General features: G+C 42.0%; 2 protein-coding genes across 7 annotated transcripts in view; both read right to left on the bottom strand.

Annotated features, from left to right (window-relative positions):
* Window positions 1–18,373, bottom strand: part of LOC136632055 (pyruvate carboxylase, mitochondrial-like) — a 217,674-nt gene that overhangs the window by 140,760 nt on the left and 58,541 nt on the right. The gene's annotated exons all lie outside the window — the stretch shown is intronic.
* Window positions 1–18,373, bottom strand: part of FEZ1 (fasciculation and elongation protein zeta 1) — a 94,356-nt gene that overhangs the window by 36,543 nt on the left and 39,440 nt on the right. For 5 of the 6 annotated variants that reach the window (XM_066606649.1, XM_066606650.1, XM_066606648.1 and 2 more), the window contains exon 3: window positions 3,756–4,116. In XM_066606649.1, coding sequence (XP_066462746.1) covers window positions 3,756–4,116 — 361 coding nt within the window. Of the gene's footprint in view, window positions 1–3,755; window positions 4,117–11,863; window positions 12,092–18,373 lie in introns of those variants that run through there. The other variant, XM_066606653.1, reaches the window with a different exon arrangement.

The following is an 18,373-nucleotide window of genomic DNA, read 5'->3' as shown; positions in this document are numbered from 1 at the left end:
ACAGCTCCGATGTTGGAAGACGTCCGGCAGGGTATTCTTACTGTATATTACTGGCTGCTCTGTTGTCGGGGGCCTCTCCAGCATGTCCCATATCGCAGTACTGGCTCTAGCCAGCAGATGGCGCCATTGTATAATGGCAGAAAGAGAAAGCCCCATAGGAAACCCTGAATTCAAAATTGGATTGGAAAGGGTTAAAGTTGCTGCCCAGCTGCCTCATTGCATGCACGGTAGTTACCTAATAATCATATTTTTTCACTAAGAAGACAGGGGATGGATTTCAGACTACCTCAGACTCCAACAGACAATGCAATGAAGTTTCCAAGACTGAAGAAAATAAATACCAAGAGCATACACTGAATAGCAGCTTTATTAGGAACGCCTCCTTTTCACAATTGATGCTTCTCTGTGTAGAAATAAAGACACGTGACCCCGCAGTGCAGCATAAAATCAAGTACGGTGAATTCACATTAGAATGGAAAAATCAAGTGATCTGACCGACTGGTTATCGGCGTTAGACTAGTTGCAGCAAGGATTTCAAAAACTGCCAAACTTGAGGGGTTTCCTTGTGCCAACAGTGCAGAGAATAAACTGAGAATGGTGTGATTGAGGAAAGGCCTCCAGTGAAAGGGAATCCTTTGGCCTTAAGCAACTCATCAACAAAGGGGTCAAAGGAGGATATCAAGAATCCTTCTAAAGTGCAGTAGCTGCATAATCAAGCTAATTGCAACCAAATACAACGTTGATACTCCAACTAAAGTGTCCCAATACACAGCTCGTTGTTCCTTAGCACAGATGGCTATAACAGAAGACGACCAGTTCAAGTGCCATTGCCATCTAAGAAAAAGAGAAAGGCTCCAGCGGGCAAAAGAGAGCAACAATTGAATCACTGAGCAGTGAAAAAACATCACCAGGTCTGATGAATCCAGATCTCTGCTGCACTGTGCTGATAGTAGGATCAGAATATGTCACAAGCAGCATGAATCGTTAACCTGTCCTGTCGGCTGACTACAGCTCTGGCTGGCGGAGGACGAGTAACGGTGTAGGGAATATTTTCCTGGCACACCCTGGGTGTATGGATGGAAGCCACAATGAATTGCTGTGGTTCTGAAGGCCAAAGGAGGTTCAATGTGCTACTAAATGTGGTTCTCTCACAAAGTGGCCATTCAGTGTACATTACTGTACCCAGATCTTTAGCAGACTCATTGGAAGAGAAGTACTGTAAAAAGTGTATTAAAAAATAAAGTCATCATACTAACACTGCGGAGTGATAGGAATTCTTACTAATTAAAAAAGCAAATCTGGCAAATCTGTAATAAAACGTCACCCGTTTAAGAATTTTCGTTAAGGTTTCTGTAGTAATAAGCAGTTTTACCTAATTTGATGACAAACTGCTGAGCTAAATGAATATTTTAGATCATTAACATTTTATATTCTGTTTAGACCTTAACTTTATACATAAGTAATTGTATTATTCTCTTATTCATCAGCCAAAATAATGTTCTGCCAGTCAAGGGTTACTGAAGAATAGTCTCTATGGAAAGATCAATGATGCAGAATGGAAGCTGGCAGTGCAGCAGACATCTCCTAACAATGATCCCCAGAATCACAGAATGTATCAGAAGGCCTGAAGGTCCGGCTCACAGAACACAAACACTTCCAGCATCTAGATCTGTGGGCAAAGCTAAACCGTCCCACCATACAGTGCTGCAGGTCAGCAGGGTCACACCTCCGCATATTGTTCTCTAGGATACAATAATTCCTACACTTCTCAGGAAGATCCAGCCAATAATAACTCAAGATTTCCATTGTGAGAGTATAAGCAATGTCTGGTGCTGCTGGCACTCCGCCAGGTCAGGAGTCAGGGCTCCTATTCAGAGTAGACATGGGTAACCCGTGGCTTTACAGCTGTTACAAAGATACGAGTCTCAGTGTGACTTGTACATGGCACAACATCTGGACGGCCCACCTGTTCCCTGCGTCGGCTCTATTGTATCCATCAGTGTCTCGTCACTATATTCAATGGTAAGAGAAACATAGTATTCTTGTAGATGTGAGACCGTGTAATGGTTAACAAAACAGAAATGAAGTTACAGCAAGCTTTCACACCTACTTAGGTTTATCAGGCTTCTATTAAGGATATATCTGAAGTAGCATATAAAAGGGCACAGATGCGGTGTGATTAATTTGCACTTATAAACAATAACAGAACAGGATGAGCAGATAAGTAAATACTTAATTAGTCCACAAGTAGGATGTAAGAGTTTTATGGTCAATGAATGGATGTTAGTTCACGGCCCTGGTGCCCTCTATCTCTGTACCCGATCGCTCAGATAGCGTGACACGCCATAAAACCCTAAGAGTTATTCAGACCTGTGTTGAGAGCATCAAAGATGGTCATAAATGTGTATTCCAATTTCTTCTGTCTCTGGGATTTGAAGTGGCGTTTAATATAATAACTCTCATATGTTCTATGTTATATGCTTGGCTACCAAAGTGCTCAGCTACAGGTAACTCTGTCTTTCCTTAATTGTGTGGCGATGACATTTTATCCTTTGTTTTAAGTTTTTGACCCGTTTTCCCCACATAAAGACCTCCAATCGCACATTTAATGCACAGAATCAGGTACATAAGGTGCAACTTAATCACACTGATTCTGTGCCCGTTTATGTGTATGCGCGTTATTGCTTCTTTACATATATGCTATTTGAAGCCCGATGAATAAACCAAAGTAATTTTGAAGGCTTGCTTTATCATTTCTTTTCGTTAAGATAGTTAGAAATAGAGAATTTGGGCGGTAGTCGCCCTGTGTACGTGCAGCCATAGACAGGACACTGAGCAATATTCGCTCACTAATCGTTCATTTTCAGCTCACCTAAAAATATTCGTTAGCTGATCAAAAGTCGTCTGGTATTTAGTCACAATTGTTCGCATGTGAATTTGCATGAAAATTCTCCCGTTTGAACGATAACTGAGCAAAAAACTATGGAACAATCATTGCTATGTGTAAAATCTAACGAACAATTGTTATTTGTATGCTTCAACAATTTGGGCGATATTTGGGCAATAGTCCCCCTGTGTAAAAGTACCTTTAGCCAAATCTATCAGATCTACAAAATTACTTTATTTCTCTTAGTGAAAACAATCACATTGTTTTACTGGCTAAGGCCTCATTCAAATGACCGTATCCGTAAACCGCCGCGGGAGTCCTGCAGCGTTTTACCGGTCTGTGTGAGCTGGCAGAGACTGCGTATGGCAGCGAGTGCACTGTGCATGACCACTTATCTCAGGCACACCACGGTCATGTGCAGCGTGACTCTGTTTTTTTTTTATTCTCTGCTCTGTTTCATAGCATGGTGGTATGAATCGCCGTCCATACACAATGTATTGCGTATGGACAGCGCTGCATATGTTGCCCATACAAAAGTATAGGGCTCACGCTGGATAGTACACAGAGCAGTAGAGCATGCTGCGATCCATTTCTTGTGCGCAGCGACATACAGTGTTTACACGCTAATGCGAACGGATCAATGAAAGTCTATTTACTTTTTTGTGCATTTGCTACTTGGACCAAACGGTAGCAAAAGAAGTTACAACCCCCCCCCCCCCCCACCCATGTGTAAATATACACTTTACAAACATAAGAGGCCTCATCTTATATTACTGTCCTGGGAAGGAGAACCATGTGCCTACAGCTCAAGAATTTTCAACTTTCTGGCTTAAAAACCAAAGTTGGGAGGAACATATTCTTGACTTACTCCTCATCTCTTAGCCGTTCTTCCTCCTCTTGAATCTGAAGATGATTCTTCACAGGAGCCAAGTTCTCCGTTTTGGCATTGTAATTTCGAAAGCAAACATTCAGCTTTTCATCAAACTCATTGACAAGGTCTTCCATGGACTTGAAGCTGATAATCTCAGAGCTGAAGTTTTCTAGCTCAGAAAGGGAAGCATCCTCCAGATGCCGGGAAGGTGACATGTAGATGCTCCTTGACTTGTCTTCTCGATCCTCAGAAAAAGACCTGACGTCTTCAAACTCCTCATCCAGGGACACCAACGGGGCCTCCATCTCTGAGCACCTCAGGAGTGGAGGCTGAGAAGACAACGTCAATTTCAGTTTGCCTGTTTGGGCACAAAATAGATATCAGTAGATAATACACATTTCCATAATTATGGCATCATTTTAGAAGGAATATGTATATAAATGGTTTCACACTTGCGCCCCGGGTTCCACTTTCCTGCTTCATTCGGGGAGCAGGTAAGGGGAATCCCCGCAGCCAAATGGTTCTGTCTCAGGAAGGAACCAAACAGCCCAGAATGGATCCCATTCACTATAATGAGGTCGGTCCAGTTTCTGCTCAGGTGTCCGCCTTTTGAGACAGAGGTCCCAACGCAGAAGTAAAACCGACCTAATGAATATTGACTATACAGGATAATTCTTTCCATGTCCGCATCTAATCTTCTCTATCTGCAGCTTTGCGGTTTTCACAGTGATGATAATAATCTTTATTTATAAAGCACCCACAAGCTTCGCAGTATTTTACAATATGGAAGGTAAGAAAAGCAAAACTAAACATAGCAAAGTAACAAACTAAACAACAATAAGCAATAGGAGTGAGGGACCTACTCACAAGAACTTACAATTTAACCCTCTGTGCCCCCCTATTTGCAGTGAGCTGTATAAAACTATAAGAAGGAATAAAGCATTTCAGGAAAATAGGGCATTTTCAAAAATATGAATGTAATGGGTACTTTACTTTATTTTCATGCAGTAGCCATAGTGTCCTGATCATATCTGTAGTGCCCTATGTATATAAAACACATCGGAATGGAAATCCTTTGATGGGAATACCCCTTTAAGTGTCAATTCACAAATGTGTGTGAATAAACCCGTAGGGTCACTTTAAACCGGGTAATGTCTCGGCTCAATCTAATGCCTAATTTAGACATAATGATTATCATTCAAAAGACATCTATTGAGCGGTGATCGTTGTGTGCATTTACACAACAAGATGATTGCTCATAATTTGCTCAAACGGCAGTTTTGAGCGTTCACTTTGCCTAAGTGTGTAAATGAAGGCTCACGCTGTATGCAGAAGACAAGCGGGACCGCTATCCTCTGCATACAGCTGTTGTCTTCTTGGAGTGCTCCGAGCGGGGTATGCAGAACACAGGCAACCACCCAGTGATTTTCAGGGAAGAGCTTTAAATATAAGCCCTTCTTCAAAAAATCATGCCTATCAAGTGTAAAAAATTATAATATATATATATATATATATATATATATATATATATATATATATACATACATACACACACACACACACACACACACACACACACACATACTCACCTCTCTGCCGCTGCTGGGGCTCAGCCGTTTGTAGCTGGGTCTTCTCCCTTGATCAGCCGATCAAGGGCGATCATCAAGCATTTTATCTTGTTGAAACTGAACGATCAACCAATGTACGTTCGATCATTTGTTGGCAGATCATTGGTGCTTTCACACGGCCCAAAAGTCAGACAAGCATTTGCGCCCGATAATCTGGCTATGTAAAAGGGCCCTAACGCTACTCATCATCTTCTACATTGTACCTGTATTCTAATCTTCCTCTATAAAGCTCTCTTTGTTTTTATTAAAAAGAGGTTGTACAATTGAATTGGAAACCAGATAATACGTGAGCAGTAAACACGCTCTGCCTTGGTCTGCCCTTAAAATTATTATCTTAAAATTACAATTTGCCTATTGAACACCAGAGGCCTGAGGCTCCCAATATTTTAGGTCCTGTTACATGAGACGGCAGTCAGGCACATCAGGCACATCAGCCGTCCCAGTGACTCCTGTGCTTTACACGGGAATGATAGTCGTTTTGTGAATGGAGGTACAGCAGGTTGGGGATCGTTCCAGCCCGCCTGCCCCCATTCACAGAAAGTTTGAACAACTCTTGTTTACATGACCTGACAGTCACTTAGGTGAGCTAACAACCAAGTGACTCTGACAAATGAGCGATTTGTCGCTCCGTGTTCTGTTGGCAGCCGCTTGTACACGGGATGACTATCACCCGAATTCACCAATAATGGCCCCATGTAAAAGGTACCTTTGAGGAGGAAAACATCTCAAAAACAGTAAATGACAAAACCATTCCCACACAAATATATAGATATAGTGCACAAAGGATGTAATATATATATACAGTTTGGGGCTCAACTAATAAAACAGGATTATACTGTTACAAAAGTAGGTAAAATAAATTGATATTAGGGTGTACTGTGAATACAAGTTATTTACATTTAACCTAACCGTCTCTCACACCCCGGTATGGGCTGATGTTACCACTTGTCTACTGCTCAAAATGTCTAGTACTAACAGTGTAAAGGTTTGATGCCTGCGGGCTGCAGGGAGGGGACTATGTCTTTACATGTACTCCGACAGCTCTATACAGGCTACAGTCTGTTGTGTAAAAACAAATGTCTGCAACTACAATGGCCTCGAGTTATAATATTTTCAACATATAATAGTCTTTCTTGGATTACTGTAATTTGAAACCGCATTCAACATACAATACAATGTCATGGACACTGCTGATCGGCGATATGTGTGATTGGCTGGAAGATCCAACCAATCAGCATAGGCATTTCACTAGTAAAACACCTGTATTGTTGCAGTGCGCTGTATGGCTGTCTAGTAGCGCCTCTCTACAGTTCAGTGCGGTACTACATGTGCCAGGATGAGCGGCTCCTTAGGAGACCAGGTGAGGGCAGCTCCATATCTAGAATACTGCATAGATATGAACATGCAGAAACCCCTACCCTCAAAACAAAGTGATTTACAGCTTTCAGCAGCTATTTGGCTTTTCTAAATATTGTATTTCTTATCTGCTTATTGTTCTTTAAATCTTTTTATTTTAAATCTTTATTTTTTTCTCATTTTGGGTGACATTTTGCGGTCTAGTGAATCAATTACTAGTCGTGGTCTCCAATCACAATATTTTCAACTCCTAATAGTCATCCTGAAACCAAATAATATTGTAACTTGACGGGCCACTGGATTAAACTTCTTTCAAAGAGGTTGTCCCACAGAAAATACTGTTCATAGTTTTGTTTTTACAGTTATTAATAAAGTATATTCTCTATCCCCAGTTTTTCCAGGACTAATATTAGAATAGCGCCACCTACTGCTTTTACTGAGGCACCTTCTGAGTCGAGTCCACCACGGTAATTGTTCCAAGGTGGACACACATGCTCAGTCTTGCTTCGTGGACACACATGCTCAGTCTTGCTTCGTGGACACACATGCTCAGTCTTGCTTCGTGGACACACATGCTCAGTCTTGCTTCGTGGACACACATGCTCAGTCTTGCTTCGTGGACACACATGCTCAGTCTTGCTTCGTGGACACACATGCTCAGTCTTGCTTCGTGGACACACATGCTCAGTCTTGCTTCGTGGACACACATGCTCAGTCTTGCTTTGTGGACACACATGCTCAGTCTTGCTTCTGTCCAATGTAGCAGACATAGAAGCAAGAGTGAGCAGGTGGACAATGTATAGAGACAGCAGATACAACTACTTAGGATTAGTTCTGGAAAATCTGGGGCTAGAAACATTTTTTTGTAACAAGCATAAGTACAAAATATTATTTTGTAATTGTGGGCTGGACTAAGCTGTAAAGATATTTTTCATCAAAGAGCCCCATTAAGCGGTTTATCGGATCCATATTTACACAGTAGATGGAGATCAGTATAAACTAAATTGAAAACTATGAACTGTCATGTGAGTTACTAATATCACCTGTTCATCCTCAAAGCTAACCATAGTCTGTAATCCCTTAAACCCATTTAGTGGACAATCAGGTCTATCTCCTGATGCATCCAGTTTGGCTTCTGTTGTAGTAAGTCCTCTATGGTTTTCTTCTATTTTTCTTATTCCTTGTATATAGCTCCAGTCTCCTTTGTTCTATGCCATATCCCACTATTCTTCTTAAAGGGGTTGTTCAGTTGTAAACTATTGATGGCCTATCAGCAGCATGAACCATCAATAGATTGGCAGGGTTCTGTCACCCGGGGCCCACACCACTCAGCTCTCTGCGGGGTTGATGGGTTCATACAATAAACTGATTTCTACAGGAAGCAGACAGCTCTGTCCCCACTGCAGTGGCCAAGCTTCGTATTGCAAGTCAAGTTCCCATTCACTACAATGCAAGCTGGGCCACTGCAGTGAGACGGAGCTGTCTGGTTCCTGCGGAAATCAGCTCAGTGGACAAGTACATAGGCCCAGGGAATATCTGATTTGCGGGGCTCCCTGGCAACACACCCTTGTTGAGCTACTATTGATGGCTAATGCTAAGGATAGGCCATTAATAGTTTTCAATTGAACAACTCCTTTAATACTTGCTGATATTACTACAGCCACCCTGTAGACATTTCCATCTTCTTTAAAGCTTCATAAATCCTCTCACAACTACAACTACTACCATCCAGTTACAGCCTTTGTTGCTCCCAACACTTAATGCCTTTTCGACCTGATGTTCCCTATTCATCAGTCTCAATATCCATCTTATGATTTCTCTAGGTTGGTGCTGCCATCCCTCTAGTTTTTCTATTTTCGCTGCTTTTTATTACTTGCCAAGCCTCAATTAGTTCAGTTCATTTTCAAGTCTCATTCAATAAAAATCTTTGGCCTCTAGTCTTCCATAGACAATCCCTCTATCATTTTTTTTAGCATAATGTTTCCTTCCATACAATCTTCTAGACTCTCTATCTCCACAACTGCCATGAGGCCTGAAGAACATCTCCATCCTAATTAATAACACACATTTTATTCTACTGTTGTCTATTCTTTCAATTGCAGAGGAATTTAAGTGCATTATGGTTAAGGTATCCACCATGGTGCATTCTTACCAAAGACCAAAATGATCCCTGAAAAAGCTGGTAAAGGGGTGAAATGCAAAACACCCCCTAATCAATGCAATACGATATCCACTTCGATCTTCCAAGGTTTCCATAACTGCTGTTGTAATATAGGTGGTATGAAGCAATTGCTGCTTTATTGAATGGTCTATGGGAGGAAGGTGCTTGAAATTAAGATACGTATTACTATATTACTGTGTAAGTAGTCATGTAGTGGTGGCATAAACAAAAATGCCTCAATAATCAAAATTATTATACCAAGGCTGGAAGCTGTCCCACTTTGACCCACTGATCGAGGGGAAAGGATCGGCCATGTGTGACGGGATGTAAGAAGACTGAATATAGAAATCAAGAGTACAGACGATCCGGATGTGTTTTAAAGCGGCCACAAAGTGCCATTTTATTCATCTAGGGCCTTATTCACACGGGTGAATATAATTTTGTTCCATGAAAAACTAACCAAATTTCTCTGTCAGAGTATATAAATTATACATCAGTTTCTGTTCGGCTGTTGAATTTTTAACATGTGAGTGTCAGAGTGGAATCAGTTTTTCATATGCTTAAAAAAGGAAAAAAAAAGGAAAAGGTGGCCAAATTGACATAATATAAAACTCCAATTGAAGTCGACGGGTGTGTGCAAAAAAAGGAGCACGTGCAGGTGCATTCTGTTTTGTTTTTTTCAGGCAACTATTGACTTAAATCGGTAACTTTGGTGCATGGAAACTCACCATAATAGGACATACTGCAACTTTTAAACACAGACCATCGGTCAGTGAAAAATAAAAATCCCACTGTATTCCCTTTAATGGATACAAGTTCTGCCAGTGGTAAACTTGGACGTTAAACTCGCCCATGTGAATAAGCCCCAATTCAAAGTTGGCCATAACATTGTTTGTTAGATTCAATGAAGTTTTGGTGAAAAATGTGCAATAAAAAATTGCTACAGATGATACAAAGAAGAGTTTTCATTCAAGATAAAAGTATCCAACTCATGTTGATGTCATTAGAAATGTTTGTGTACGGGCAGCTTTAGCCGTGCTTACACTCACAGATATGGGTACAGATTTCTGACCAATATCTATCTAAATTGGTCTTTAGAAATGGTCAGATGATCTGACTAAATTCCTTCTCATCTGCCTGAAAACGAATAAGACTTGCTTGGAAAAAAACGTCAAGCCATTAGGCTGTACTCACATGGGCGAAAATATTAGTCAGTGAAAAACTGAGCATTTTCCATGCAATTTTGATGCGCTTTTTCACAATTTTTCTGTACGACTCGCATGTGTTTTTTTTATGTGGTCCCATAGGTTGAAAAAAACACCTCACAAATGACAAATCAGGTCATGTGACTGCGGTGTATTTTTTTCATGCTCCCATAGAAAATAGCAGGTGATTCTTGAACTAGAAATCGCATAAAAATAGGACATGCAGTGATTTTTCCAACTAGGCCCATCGGTCTGAGAAAACTCGCTCATGTGAATTAATTAACCCATTGAGATGAATGGGTTCTTTCCCAGTGCAAGTTCTGTCCATCCCGGAATCGGACAGAACTTGTGCGGAAAAATGACATTTATCCCACATAAACAGTCAGCCAACTGGTTATAGGAGGGTTTTATTTGGCTACAAATGTTTCCCTTAAAAACTTGTTCTATGAAAACAAAATATTTATGTGTGTAAAAAGAAATTTCCTGCAGATATTGTCCTGGATGCATACATAACCTGTGTGTGATCTGGTTACTATTTAAATGCAACACTTTTATACAAAAGTATAAAAAAAAGTTATGTCACAGTGAACTGAAGAAGGAAGATAAAGGCTGCTTCCACATTTGCGGCAGGGGTTCAAAATGGAGCAGGAGTGGAGAATCCTCTGGCCGAATGGATCTGTCTGAACTGCGCCGTACGGACTCCATTGACTATAATGGGGTCCGTTTGGTTTTTGTTCAGCTGCCAAGCATTTTATTGGGAAAAAAAGCATTGCATGCAGCACTATTTCTTCCGGTATTTTGTGCCGGATCTGCAACGGAACCTCCGAACGCAGTTTCCAGTGCAGATGTGAACCCGGCGAAATAAAAGGGCCTTGACTATCCACTTACTGCATTGCAAAATAAGTCACTTTTTATATTTTTCTAGAACAACCGTGTTCTCTATATATTAGAGGTTTAAAACTATATGTCTAAAAATCAATACAATCTTCTACATCATCAAAAAATGGCTGAAAGACAATGCACCGCTAGGCCAAGTCCCTTACCTGGCATCATGTACAGTAAATGGCCACAAACAAAACTAAATACCCACAAAGCACTGTTGTCACTGGCATCAATCTTTAATTTCAGTGCTCTAAATATTTCCAATTAACGATATTTCTTATGCATTCACCACTTCCTCTATATTAGCATTTTTCTTCCATTACCATCACGGAGATTTCCCAAAGGGTTAATAACGAAAACTGTCTGTAGCAGAGCAAACATGTTGTGTCTGAGGAGTAAATAATGGCTGGATGGTGAACCTGTCTGATCCTGCCTTTTACTCTGCCACCACTGGGCCCGTCATACATTATATAGCACCTATGTATTCCACGTATATATATATATATCATTGCAGCACATAGCTCAAATTACATCACGCAATTCTATGCTAAGATCTGTAGGACCACCGCCGCGATGCAAAATGACATTCATGTTCTGTTTACCCGGTGGATAAACAATACATCGTTTCTTCATCAGGACCAGTGGTACAGTGTGACACACACCACCAATACCCTTAGAATGAATAGCCACCCCTGTTGTGCAGCTGGAGACCCTATGGTGCAATGGGTTTCCAGGGAATTCAGCCTAGTCACCCGGGATTTGGGGTCCGAGAGCTGCACAGCCTTACGCAGATGATGCGATCACATCTGCACATAAAGGAGGATTTGCAGGGAAAGAGGGAGGCAAAAGGAAGCAGAAGGACAGAATCATCACCTGCAGAGATCACAGGTCCAGCCAGCAGATTCTCAGCATCAGGACAAAGACTGCAGGGGAGAGCGGTCCTTCCTAGCTCAGCATCCTATGCCCTGTATCTTCTCCCACCTCGTCAGATCCTGCCTGCTTCTAACGCACTCCCTGGAAAAGCAGATAAAAACGTACAACGGTGATGATGACGGCTCGGTCTCGCAATCCGGCGGCACAGCCCTGCCTCAGCTGCTCATGAATATTCAATGCCTCCACAATACTGTTGACAAGACTCTAGTCACTCCCAGAGCAGGCAGAGATAGGCAGGAGCATGAATAGCTGTGGATAGAGCCAGTGAGATGTGTCTAATTCACTGCAATCACAGCCTCAATTGTCCTCAATGTGAAAGCGGGTGCAGTCCTGGGAGGACAATTAATCTTATTCCGACACATTGAAATGGAGGAGCTACTATATATATATATTTTTACATATTCCCAGAAGTAACATATACCGCTTGTAATGCAATAGATAGTGATGGAATGCTTGGCCTGGATCATTAGAGAGGTGTATGAGGCTGCTAGATCCACCTTATATATGGTCCGAGGCTGCCGAGGACTCACGTCAGGAGTATTTGCATACTGCTTATTCATATGCAATCATTATTCGTGTTCTAGTTAGCCAGGTATTGGGGCTAATGCTTATAACATCACATCACATTCTTTCTATCTTGCATCTAGGCCATGAATTTATCATTGGTTTACAAAGGCTGAATTCCAAACCAAAGCAAAAAATAAATCACTAAGGCCAATGTAGTCTACTTGCTGCCAATGGGCTCAGAAGAAATACAGTTAAGAGCTCTTCAGCAGGACACTCCAACCATCACATGCAATAACTGTACAAGGCAGGCGTGGGTATGAGCCTGGATCCTGGTTGACAATGCAAGTGCAATTTTAGAGCTTCACTATTTGGGCTAATTTTCATTAATATCTGTGGATATTCCTAAATGGCTGGTTTAAAAAAAAAGGGATTAAATTGGCTGTAGTTTGTGCAACACATATAGCAACCACTGAGCATCAGCAAAATAATGGAGCATGCACTAATCAAACTGTCAGCGCATGCCTTATACTAACTCCCAAAATAGGAAATAATATACACATGGGTGCTTATTCACAGAACAACCGCAATTTAAGAAAAAAAAACTTGGGACGTTGTATAAAACGTAAAGTAAAAAAGAATGCAATGATTTGGAAATGTCATCTAATGATATTTTATTCACCACAGAATTAAGGGCTCCTGCCCACGGACGGATATTTGCGGCGGAATCTGTGTTGGGTGTCCACTCCACGGATCCGCAGCAAATAGCGCCCATAGCATGCTATGGGAAATCGATTTTTCCTGCACGCTTCTGGAAACCAATTGCAGTTTCCGCAAGCAGAGGAAAAATCGCAACATGCTCCATTTTTCCACGGATTCCGCGCGGACAGCTTCTATTGAAGTCAATGGAAGTTGTCTGATCAGCGGCCCTTCTGCAATGTAATTTCAGAAAGGTTGCGGATTCTGCGGGATGACGCAGAAAAAGAAGGAATTTAAAAAAAAACACAAAACTGTACTGCACATGTCGACAGCTCGCGGTGCACACCATCTGCAGTACAGATCAAAAAAGAAGACAGCAGGTATGCGCAGACGCTGCTGCCGGCAGAGCCTGATTCTGCATTCAGAATCTGGCTCTGCCGTGTGCAGGGGGCCCTACTCATTTAAAAATCTCAGAAAAGTTGGACAGGAGTAACAGAAGGCTGTAAAAGTAGGTGATACCAAGAAAGAACACGTGGACGGTCAATTGTCTATTAAGTCACATGACTGTATATAAAAAGAGCATGTTAGAGAGGCAGAGTCTTTCAGAAGCAAAGATGGTCAAAGGTTCACCAATCTGTGAGAAACTACATGTAAAAATTGTGGTTCAATGTTCCTCAAAGTAAAATTGTGAAGACTTTGAATATTCCACTGTCTACAGTACACAATATTATCAAAGGTCTCAAAGAATCTGGTTAAATTCATGTGCACAAGTGACAAGACCGACAGTTAATATTGGATGCTAAAGATCTATGGGCCCTCAGGTGGCACTGCATTAAAAACAGGCGTGATTCTGTAATACAAATCACTGCATGGGCTCAGGAATACTTCCAGAAGTCATGGTCTGTGAACACAAGTAGACCACGCAATCCACAAATACAAGTTAAAGCTGTATCATGCAAAGAAGAAGCCATATGTCAACGTAATCCAGAAAGGACGGTGTCTTCTCTGGACCAAAGCTCATTTTAAATTGACTAAGGAAAAATGGAAAACTGTTCTGTGATTAGATGAATCAAAATGTTAAATTCTTTTTGTTAACCATGGACGCCGTGCCTGCAAACTCAAGAGAAAGGGAGCATCCAATTTGTTATTCATTCACAGTACAAAAACCTGCCTCTCTGATGGTACGGGGTTGCAATAGTGCTTATGGCATGGACAGCTTACACATCTTGAAAGGCACTATCAATACTGAGCAGTACATAGGCATTTTAGAACAACATATGCTCCCATCCAGACAATGCTAAACCACATAAGAAACCCCCGGACTGTTGGGCTATTGGGCTATGTTCACACGCAGTAAAAATTCCACAGCAACATCTGCAACATTTGCATATCAAAAACCCTGTCACAATTTGCACCATCGGTCTCCCCACTTCCCAGACTTTTACAGTCTGTTGTAAAAAGAAGAGGGGGTGCTACACAATGGTAGACATGGCCCTGGCCCAACTTCTCCGAAATGTGTTGCTGCCATCAATTTCAAAATGTTTTATTTTTTTTTCAAATGAAATGGAATGTTTCCCTGTCACCTTCTGATATGTTCTATTGTGAATAAAATATGGTTATATGAGATTTCCAAAACATTCCTTCTTTTTTTCCTTTCCCTTTTACACACCATCCAAACTCTTCTGGAGTCGGAGTTGTTACATTTCCCACATAAATGTTGCGGATATCCACGGTAAAATAGAACACACTGCATTCTATTTTCCGCGAGCAGATTAGGCAATGTGAGCATAATTGTGTAATCCAATGCATTTGATTGACTTGCATATTACTGCGGATCAAAATGCTTGCGAATCTGCAATTCTTATCCGGTCGTGTGAGACCAGCCTAAGAGTTAGGTTATTTTCACATCTGACTTGTGGTGTCCATTATAAACAGAAACCATGATGTAGTGCTGAATCTGTCTCGCAGTATACACAAGTGGTGCCAAAGGGACTCTAATGATTTATAATCGATTCTGACGTGCCGTATGTCATTTTGACACCTAGAATGATACTGCAGGCTGCCCTATTCTACCCATCGAACAGGAATGTGACCATAGCCTTAGGGTACGTTCACATGTTGCAGAACATGGTGCGGATTTTTTCCTCTTCTCGTTACTGCAACGCTGCTCCAGTGGGGCTGATGGAAATAGCTTGGCTATCTCCGGCAGTCCCGTTGAACATGAATGAATCAATCCTTCTGCAGTCATGAGAAGAGGGGAACACAAGACACCTGTCCTCAGTATCAGTGATGGTGGCAGGGTTCAAGTCCAGAGGCTCCTGTGTTCCAGGTGGCAGCTCTACCTGTAGAGCTATCCAGCCCCCCTGCTAACCCTTGTTTTTGTTCATTTTTCCTTGCTCTTATCCAATCCCTGTTTCTTTGATTGCTCCACCCTGTTTACCTGATTGCACATCCTATAAAACCTGGCCTAGCATCTCCCGTCATTGCGTGATTAATGTGCTCTCAGCTCTTACTCAAGCTCAGCTACCAACTGCCCCTCTCTATACAATTGCTGCTTCTGTGTACTGACCTTCTGGCTACTCCCTGACTATGCTACCTGCCTGCTCCTTTTGTACCACAACCGATACCATCTGTGTACCAACGTCCTGCTTTCCCTGACAACGCCATTGGTCCACACTGGTCACAATAGACTCCGAACCTGCACTTGATCGTAATAGAGGCTCTCAGTAGTTAGACCACCACCAGTCAGACTTTTATCACTTATCCTATAGATAGGTAATAACTCTTTAGTGACTGGCCTATTTGACGCCTTAGGGCTCAGTCACAAAACCGTTCACACAACATGCGTAAAAAAAAAAAACGCATGACCACGTTCATTGCCACCCATATGTTCTATCTTTTGTAGGTGCAATTTTTTTTTGACGAACGCAGTGCAAACGTTTTTATGCACGTAAAAACACCCGTGTGACTGAGACCTTAATGATTTTTTTTTTCACTTTCAATTTTTATTTATTTTAATTTAGCATAGTATCCGTAAGAGTTTAGCAATTACGTTAAAATATAATCACAGCATGGCTTAATACAAGTGCCAAACAAGGCATTTTTTTAAACAATTAAACAGTTTGTCAACAAATAACAGATCCCCTTTTGGTCGTCATCTGTTAGAATGATCGCCTTAATGATTTTTAGATCTTTTCATCAACATGCTTTTGGAGGCACAGGTTGTATTTTTTAATGGCACCACTTTGGGATACATATAATGTATTGTAATACTTTTATAAACTTTAATACGTTACTACTTTTACCCAATAAAAACACAAAATACAATATAATTGTTTCCCTGTTGCCGCTTTTCATAGACAGCACTGTATGAGGCAGTGGTGGCAAACTTATGGCATGCGTGCAAGAGGCAGCACGCAGAGCCCTCCTGCTGGCAAGCAGAGCCGCTGCTAGCGGCGCTGATCCCAGCGCACACTCCTACCTCCTCCCCTGACGTCTCATCTTAGGTTCCGTGAGAGCAGGGGAGGAGGCGTCCGGCAGCACACTGACGTCACATTGTGCACCTGGAATCAGGGCCACTAGCAGCACAGGGCAGAGGAGCAGCGGCACTTGCACGAGGGGGAGTGGGTAATTATATGGCTTCACAGGGGGGCACCATTACTACTGTGGGATGTCACTATTACTACTGGGGGCCGCCGTGGGATGTCCCTATTACTACTGGGGCCGCCGTGGGCTGTCACTATTACTACTGGGGGCTGTCGTGGGATGTCACTATTACTACTGGGGGCTGCCGTGGGATGTCACTATTACTACTGGGGGCTGCTGTGAAATGTCACGATTACCGCTGGGGCCACTGTGGTATGTCACTATTACCACTGGGGCTGCCGTGGGGGGGGGTCACTATTACTGCTGGGGCTGCTGTGGGATGTCACTATTACCGCTGGGGCTGCCATGAGGGGGTCACTATTACCCCTGGGGCTGCCGTGAGTGGGTCACTATTACCCCTGGGGCTGCCGTAGGGGGGTACTATTACCGCTGGGGCCGCCGTGGGGGGTAACTACTACCCCTGGGGCCGCCGTGGGGGAATGTGTGTCACTATTACAGCTGGGGCCGCTGTAAGGGGTTGCTGTTACCGCTGGGGTATGTTTACATGTAGCGGAAATGCTGCAGAATATCCTCAGCTGAAATTCCACAGCATTTCAGCATCCAGTATTTTGACGTGGCCGTGTCCTGTTTATAACAACGGAGGTAAAATCATACGTCTTGATAAGTTCCGCCCCCTGACGTGTTGGCACTTTGCGATAAATAAGTGGGTTTTGGGTTGCAGTTTGGGCACTCGGTCTCTAAAAGGTTCGCCCTCGGTGGTATAAGGGCTTAATTTTTGCAATACAAAGTGTAGTTTTAATTGCCACCATTTTAGGGTAGGTAGGTAGAATTACCAAAAAGAACTATTCTAAAAACATTTTTAGGGTAGGCAGTCTACAGCATAAATTACATTTTAAATTCATTCTGTGTCTCAATTTAGCTACATGGGTACCAGGTTTATATTCCTTATTGCCCCTTTCCCTCCTCCCCTTCCCTTCTGTTTTCGTTAGTTATAAAACAAACTTCAGGCAAGACGTGTTTTCTGTTCGTGTAGAACTTTATTGTATGAGCATACAAGGAGTCATTTACGTATGGTATATGGATAATAAGGACATCCCCCCACTGTAATTGTTTTGCTTTATTGTTAAAACCCAATAAAAATTTATTGAACTAAAAAATAAACTTAATTGAACTTGTTTATTTTCTTCACAATTTTAGTCCGTCAATGGGACTTGAAGATGTGATCATGCGAACGTTAGCACAGTGTACTGTATTACTTATGTAATGCAGTGTAGTATGCCTATGAAATCAGTCTATTAGACTCTGCCAGAAGCAGGGTCTAATAGGCAAATATATATAGCAGACACAGAGGCCTTTGTCAGGCCTCTAGCGCCATGGGAGCCCATCAATACCTCACGATCACATCACAGGGTGCTGGTGGGTGAGGTTTTACTAACTACTTATTTTCGCATGCCTAAAATATTAATGAATTCCTTTTTAATTATGGAATACACTAGTGAATACTGACAAAATTTATATATTTAAGCTGGGTACACTTCATGGTGCAGGTGTTCAGTCAGATGACAGCTAAAGGGCAACTAGCACAGCGCCGCTCCCAAGTCGGTTCACTGCAGAATGGAGCAGTGTTACAGTAATGGACAT

Source organism: Eleutherodactylus coqui, chromosome 6, assembly GCF_035609145.1.
Source record: "Eleutherodactylus coqui strain aEleCoq1 chromosome 6, aEleCoq1.hap1, whole genome shotgun sequence".
NCBI classification, from domain to species: domain Eukaryota; kingdom Metazoa; phylum Chordata; class Amphibia; order Anura; family Eleutherodactylidae; genus Eleutherodactylus; species Eleutherodactylus coqui.
Note: the sequence above shows the minus strand (reverse complement) of the source record. Positions and strands in the feature narration are given on the sequence as shown.